The sequence below is a fragment of the Penaeus chinensis genome, chromosome 3 (assembly GCF_019202785.1).
Source record: "Penaeus chinensis breed Huanghai No. 1 chromosome 3, ASM1920278v2, whole genome shotgun sequence".
Taxonomy (NCBI): Eukaryota; Metazoa; Arthropoda; class Malacostraca; order Decapoda; family Penaeidae; genus Penaeus; species Penaeus chinensis.
In genome coordinates, this window is record NC_061821.1 from 17,617,711 (window position 1) to 17,625,210 (window position 7,500).

Sequence of the window (7,500 nt, forward strand, 5' to 3'; positions counted from 1 at the left end):
CCTACCCAGCGAGCTATCCGGGTAGGGGGTTGGAACAACTGGTCCTTGCGGCAGAACGAGTGGTTACCTCTGCTATTGAGGGAATTGCAGTGGTTGGGAGTTGAGGTGCCTGTCCTTTCAAAGGTGAGAAGACCTAGCATCAGCATGATCAATATGGATGGGTACACCTACTACTGGTTGGGCTGTGGCGATGGTCATCACCTCCAAGGAGTAGCCATGGCCATCTCCAGCCATCTTCAACCTTCGGTAGTAGAGGTAACACCAGTTGGTGAGCTTATTATGGCATTAAGACTGACGCATACTTTTGGATTCATGTATTTTATTATTGTGTACCCTAGCACCGATGTTAGTAAACTTAATGTGAAAGAAGTCTTCTATGCCAAACTCACATCTGTGGCAGACAATTGTCCCCTGTGACTTCAATGTGGTATCAGGCTGTGATCGAGTTCACTACAAGATGTCTGTCAGCCCCCATGGCTCGGGATCCCAACAGTGAGAACAGCTTCCTTCTCTGGGACTTTGCTAGGTCCCAGTGAATGAGGATTTCTGGCTCCTGGTATCAGCACTTCAACCTGCATTGCTGGACATGATATAGCAATACAGATATTGTGGCCAAAGAGATTGACCACATTCTTGTTAGCACTCAGAGGAGCCTTCAGAATTGCAGGGTTTACTGGAGTGCAGAGTTCTGTGGCCCAGATCATATGCTGGTAGTGGTTACCCTACTTCAAAACTCCTCATCCCTCCAGTGACCACTCAAGGGTGTTTCATTTGGAGAGACTGAGATAGGAGAACTTGAAAACCTGACATACCCAGTTGGTCTGTGGGAGTCCTTCAAGTGTGGAGCATGCGTTGCAGTGCAGGATTCCTGAGAAAGCTTAACTCTATGCCCTCCCCACAGATGAGTGCAGTCCACACAGTGGATGGCCAGATCATCTCAGATCATGTTAGGGTTTGTAAATGTTGGGCTGAGTATTTTGAGCAGGTGTACCAGGTAGACCCTCCAACAGTTAGCTTGGATGCAAGTGGTATCACAATACCTGTGTCACCCATCAGTGAGGAACCTCCTACTCTATCTGAGGTTAAGATGGCGATTTCTAAGCTGAAGAGTGGGAAAGCAGCAGTCATATGTGATATCCCTGCTGAACTGCTTAAGGCCGCAGGTGAAACTATTGCACATAGCTTGCAGCCTGCAGAATAGAGTCTTCTCTGCATTCTGGCAGTCTGGTTCCATTCCTCCTAACCTGTTGAGGGGGGTGGTCATCCCTCTCTCAATTACTGTGGCTATTCAAAACCACCTACTAAGGCACTAGAGACTAGAGCAGTCTGGATTCACTCCTGGTAAGTCCACAGTAAACCATATAATAGTGGTAATTGTAATTGTGAAGCGCTGTTGTGAGTTGCTTGCAGCTTACATAGACCTCAAGAAGGTGTTTGACTCGGTGCATCGAGAATCGCTATGGGAGATTTTGAGACTTATAGGAATTCGAACACGGACTATTGGCCTAATAGCAAGCCTATATACAGGTACTGAAAGTGCTGTAAGGTGTGGTGGGGGGCCTGTCAAACTTCTTCCCTGTTAATTCAGGAGTCAGGCTAGGCTGTGTCCTTGCACCAACGCTTTTCAACATCTGCATGGACTGGATATTACTATCCAAAGCCAGTGTGGAGCAACACTGGGCAATATCATTGTCTCTGGCCTTGACTTCCCCAATGATGTTGCTATCCTATTTGAGTCTCTGGTGGCGGTTCTCGATGCATTTAGCAATAAGGTGAAGCCCTTGGGCCTAGTGGTCTTCTGGATGAAGACCAAGATTCAAGACTTTGGGTGCCTGTTAGGGGAACCTGTTCATTCAATCCATGTTTGCGGGGAGGGCATAGAAGTCACAGAAAGCTTTGCATACCTTGGTAACATAGTCCATGTCTATGGGCTGTCAGACCAAGAAGTCAATAGACATTTGGAATAGTCTGGCAGCAGGAGCTATGAACTCAATCAACAAGGACAATTGGAGATGGTACCTATGCAGAAGGACCAAGCTACATGTCTTCAAGTACTTGATACTGTCAGTTTTACTCTATGGGACCCAAACCTGGACACTGTCTACTGCCTTGGAGTCTCATCTTGATGCCTTTTGTAACAACTCTTCACTGGATCATGGGGTACAGTTCGTAGGACCATGTTTCCAACTGACTGTGAGACTGGCATGAGAACTGTTAATTGCATAATCTGTGATTGGCAACTCAGGCTATATGGGCACCTAGCTCGTTTCCCTATGCATGACCCTGCCCAAAAGGTTGTCTCCCCTGTGAGACAATACTGCGTGAAGGAGGCCCATGGGATGACCTAGGAGGTCATGGCTTGGGCAGCTCGACGAGACCAGACACGAGGAGTTAGAGGGCCTGCCTGGAGACTCGCCATAAGGGACCCTCGTGGCTGGAAGCGAAGGGTGGATACGGCCATACGCCCCCGTCGGCGTTGGCTTCTTGATGATGATGATATAGCTATATGTATATATGTACATATGTGTATATATATGTAAATGTGTATATATATACACACATATATGTATATATATATACATCTATATGTATATATATGTAAATATTTATATATATGTATATTTATATATATGTATATATATGTATATTTATATATATATGTGTATATATGTATATCTATATATATATGTATATATATGTATATATATGTAAATATTTATCTATATGTATATATATGTAAATATTTATATATTTGTATATATGTATGTATATATATAGATAGATAGATAGATAGATAAATAAATATACGTATGTGTATATATATATGTATATATTCATAAATGTGTACATATATGCATATATATATGTGTATATATGTGTGTGTGTGTGTGTGTGTGTGTTTGTGCGTTCATATATATATATATATATATATATATATATATATATATATATATATGTATACACATATGTATGTATATATTTATGTGAATATATATTTACACACACACACACACACACACACACACACACACACACACACACACACACACACACACACACACACACACACACACACACACACACACACACAAACACACACACACACATATATATATATATATATATATATATATATATATATATATATATATATATATATGCGCGCGCGTGTGTGTGTGTGTGTGTGTATTATTCATGTATGTGTTTATCTATTTCTATCTACCTACCTGTCTATCTAGCAATCTAACTTTCTATCGATATATACATGGAGAGCAAATGGCACGCTCTCCATTCTTCTGATCTCAAATCACATTACTGTGTGATCACGGTATGGGTTCAGACAATATGAATATCGTTCATTTATTACGTATTTGTTTAATTTTTCTCGTGATTAGAGAGTATATTGTTGCAATTGCAACGAATTTAGCGCGTTCATGATTTTACTGTTTTCATGAACATCATATCATTATTTCTTTTCTCACTGACCATTTCCCGTCTTGACCTGACCTCGGAGTGATAAGTCAATAGTCAAACCCGCTTGGGACAGTTGGGTGATCTGACCTTGCTTTCACTTTGAGTGATTAAAACGCTGAATTAGCTGTGAGAACAGCTGGCATTTCCTGTATATTGTTTTCTAGATTGTTACATTATAGGATAACGCGTAGCATCCGTTACATGTTCATTGGTGACACGTTCTATCGGCGCTAAAGCGGAGCTTGTAACGCGAATTATTTACATTTTTATTTAGCGCCAGGGATCTCTTATCATAGTGTCAGAGTACCTGGGGTTGCGTATATGCCTAATAGATCCGCGCTCCGATGTTATTTCGTTCGGCAACTTTTGAGCCGGTGTGACTCACTGTTAGTAGTAGTAGTAGGCCCCCTGAAGTCATGCCTGACTATGGGTAACGCTCGACATAGTTAAAACAAAAATATAAAGAAAATAAACATTTTTCCTCATATTTAAAAACTTAAAAAAAAAAAACTTGCCTACCACTGCCGAAACAGAGCTGTGGAATGGCAGTACGCAGAGTGCGCGGCGTACAAAGTTATAAAAATAAAGATAAAACAATGTTTGCACGGAGATAACATATGTAGAAGCAGCATAGAATTAACAGAAAGAACAAGCTTAGTGGGAACATTTCTTGCTGTGGCTGAGAAGGCCAATGCGAGCCTTGCAATCTCTGCCGCAGTTTGGACAAATGAAGGCGGAAGGTAGTTGCAGATGCTCGCCTGCTTTTGCCATTCTTCTTGCACGTTTTTCAGCGACATATGCCTTCCATCTACTTTCCCCTTTAGGAAGCTGACGTTTCAGGGTTAGCTTCCAAGCATCCCTGTTAGCGGCAATTGTCTCCCAAGATGCCACGTCAATGTCCAGGGCTTTCATATCCCTCTTGCAGACATCTCTATACCTGAGTAGGGGGCGCCCTCTGACTCTCTCCCCTTCCACAAGCTCTCCACAGAGCAAGTCTTTAGGGATTCTGACATCATTCATTCTGTGGACATGACCCAGCCATCTCAGTCGACGCTGCCTAAGCAGTGTGTAAATGGAAGGAAGGCCAGCTATTTCAAGCACCGCAACATTTGTCTTCCTTTCTTCCCACTTGATGCCAAGGATGAAACGCTGGTTTCTAAGATGGAATATCTGAAGACGCTCTTCTTGTCTAGCATAGGATGTCCAAGTCTCGCTGCCATAGAGCAAAGTGCTTAATATACATGCACTGTAGACTGACATTTTTGTGCTGACTTTCAATGAGGAGTTCTCCCACACTCTGTCAGTTAGCTTTGACAGGGTACCTGCAGCTTTGCCTATCCTCTTGTTAATCTCTGAGTCTAATGGAAGAGATTCAGAGATGCTAGAGCCTAGGTACGTAAAATCCTCAACGACACCTAGCTCATAGTTGTCAATTTGGATTGAAGGCTTAATGGATGAGCACTGAGACAGAATTTTGGTCTTTGGGAGGCTAATGATCAGGCCAAATTCTTTACAAGCTATGGAGAGGCGGTCCATCAAAAGTTGGAGCTCCTCTTCTGTGTGAGTGGCAATGCCAGCATCATCAGCAAATAGCATGTCTCTGATCATAGCCTCTCTTACTTTGTTTTTTGCTCTGAGTCTAGCAAGGTTGAAAAGCCGCCCATCGGACCGAGTCCTAAGGAAGATACCCTCTTTCACATCACCAAAAGCGTGTTTAAGGAGCATTGAGAAAAAGATCCCAAAGAGGGTTGGGGCGAGGACGCAACCTTGCTTCACGCCGTTGCGTATGTCAAAAGGCTCAGACAAATTACCATCAAACTGCACTGTCCCTTTCATGTTCTGGTGGAAGGATCTAACTAGACAAAGGAGCTTTGGAGGGCAGCCAATTTTAGAAAGCGCCAAATACAGTCCCTCACGACTAACTGTGTCAAACGCTTTAGTCAGATCGACAAAAGCAAGAAATAATGGCATATTTTGCTCCCTGCATTTCTCCTGAAGCTGTCTCAATGCAAAGATCATGTCAATAATTGATCGGCCTGCCCTGAAACTACACTGAGATTCAGGATAGACACGCTCAGCAAGCTTTTGTAACCTGACAAGAAGAACTCTTGCATATACCTAGCCCACTATACTAAGGAGAGATATGCCCCTGTAATTCTTGCAGTCACTCCGTTCACCTTTATTCTTGTAGAGAGTAACTATCTTATTATCTCTCATGTCCTGTGGCACCTCACCTTCTGCCCAGCAACAACAAAGAAGATCATAAATAGGTTTAAGGAGGACTGTCTGACACTGTTTGATTAAATCAGGAGGTATCTCATCACTTCCTGGAGCTTTACCAGGGGCAAGCTGGTCAATAGCTTTACTCAGCTCAGAGATTGTAGGTATCTCATCACGCTCATGTAAAACACTAAGTTGCTCCATCGCAGCAAGTGCGGACTCAGAAACAGTGCTCTGCCTAGGGTATAGGACAGAATAATGCTCTTTCCAGCGATAAGTTCTCCAGAGGAGGATTTCAAGGGGGCAGATTTGATCTGAGTAGGCCCTGTTGCAGACTTAATGCCCTCATACATGGCTCTGATATTGCCTGTAGCAGAGGCATTTTCAATGCGCTGCCTCAGCTCCATCCAGTAGTCATTGGCGCAACGCCTGACCATCTGCTTGGCCTCATTTCTGGTTTGCCGGAGCTTGTACAGATTTTCTCTACTGGGGTGCTTGTTGTACTCGAACTGCATTTGCCTTTTTTTCACAATAACAGGATTAAGTATCTTAGACTTTGTCTCAAACCAGTCAGAAGACTTGGGTTTTTTTCTACCAAAGGTTGCAAGTGCACAGCTGTGCATTGCAGATTTCAAAGACTGCCATCGCTTTTCAGCTGGATCTGACTCTATGATTGAATATTCCTTTTCAAAAAGGTTTGTAAATTGTGACACAAGCACAGGATCCTGCATGTTTGCAGTGTTCAGACGAGGCATTCCCTTAGCCTTAGAAAAGAACATCTTTTTTGCAGAGAGCTTAACTTTGCAACAAACAAGCAAATTATCAGTATCACAGTCAGCACTGTGATAAGAACGAACAACTCTGATGGAATTGAGGTTTGATCTACAAACAAGCACAAGATCAAGCTGATGCCAAGGCTTGCTGCGTGGATGTCTCCAAGAAACTTTATTCTGAGGTTTAGTCTGAAAGAATGAGTTAGCAACGCAAAGATTGAGACGCGTGCAAAATTCAAGAAGTCTCTGACCATTTTGATTAACTTTGCCAACATTGAGTTTGCCTAAACAAGAAGGCCAAGCCTCGTAGTCACTACCAACACGGGCATTGAAATCGCCAAGTAGAATAACTTGGTCTTTTAGAGGAACTTTCAGAAGGGTGGCACTGAGATTTTCATAAAACTCATCTTTTGTGTCAGAGGAGGCCATAAGAGTTGGCGCGTAGACACTAACTCACTGTTACATCCATTAAATAATGTAGGACTAGGGCTTAATCTAGAATCGTGATTCGCTTATTAATCACACCCTGCTCACACTTTAGACGTCACTGCCATGTTTGGGTAAATCCCATCGATTTGTGATTCATGTAAATACCCGTCGGGCATTGCATGAGCGCCCATCACAGATTCGCAGCTAGAGTGGGTTATTTATAAATTTTCTCAGCTCGTTTAGCTTTATGAAATACGGCATTCTTGGGATATAGCCCCCACCCCCCCACCCCCCGTCAATGAAGTCTGCAAGTTCAGTTGACAATACCTAGGCAGATTGTTCCCCGAGAAGATTTGCTAGCGTGAGGCCGCGAATTATTTTCAGGTCACTATTCATTAGTGCGTCATTCTGTTGCATATCATTAAATGTTAAATTCAATGTAGTACTTGAAATAATTTTGTATTACTTCTATAGCTAGTTTATTGCATTTGTGTAAAATGAACGTTAATTTCCGTGTTTGGCATCCATGTCCGGTCTGTGTGAGGTCACTTTCACTCTCATTAACTGTCACACACACACACTCAACCTCCAGGAGCTCGTCACC

The 7,500-nt window shown here is 42.7% G+C and overlaps 1 protein-coding gene across 1 annotated transcript; it reads right to left on the reverse strand.

Moving 5' to 3' along the window:
- Positions 1-2,145: 2,145 nt before the first annotated feature.
- Positions 2,146-6,896, reverse strand: LOC125040636. The gene is made up of 4 exons (XM_047635299.1): positions 6,031-6,896; positions 5,768-5,932; positions 4,747-5,566; positions 2,146-2,211 (listed from the first exon to the last, which is right to left on the reverse strand). The coding sequence occupies exons 1-4, from the start codon at positions 6,894-6,896 to the stop codon at positions 2,146-2,148; spliced, it is 1,917 nt and encodes a 638-aa protein (XP_047491255.1).
- Between the last annotated feature and the right edge of the window lie 604 nt (positions 6,897-7,500).

Bases quoted from the DNA above. Each gene is read 5' to 3' on its own strand.
- LOC125040636 (XM_047635299.1), bottom strand. From the start codon at position 6,896: ATGGCCTCCTCTGACACAAAAGATGAGTTTTATGAAAATCTCAGTGCC. The intron at 5,567-5,767 runs GTGTCAGACAGT...TCTTCTTGTCAG, and splicing joins CCTCCTGATTTAATCAAACA to GTTACAAAAGCTTGCTGAGC. The intron at 2,212-4,746 runs GTCAGCACAAAA...TGCAATTAACAG, and splicing joins GGGAGAACTCCTCATTGAAA to TTCTCATGCCAGTCTCACAG.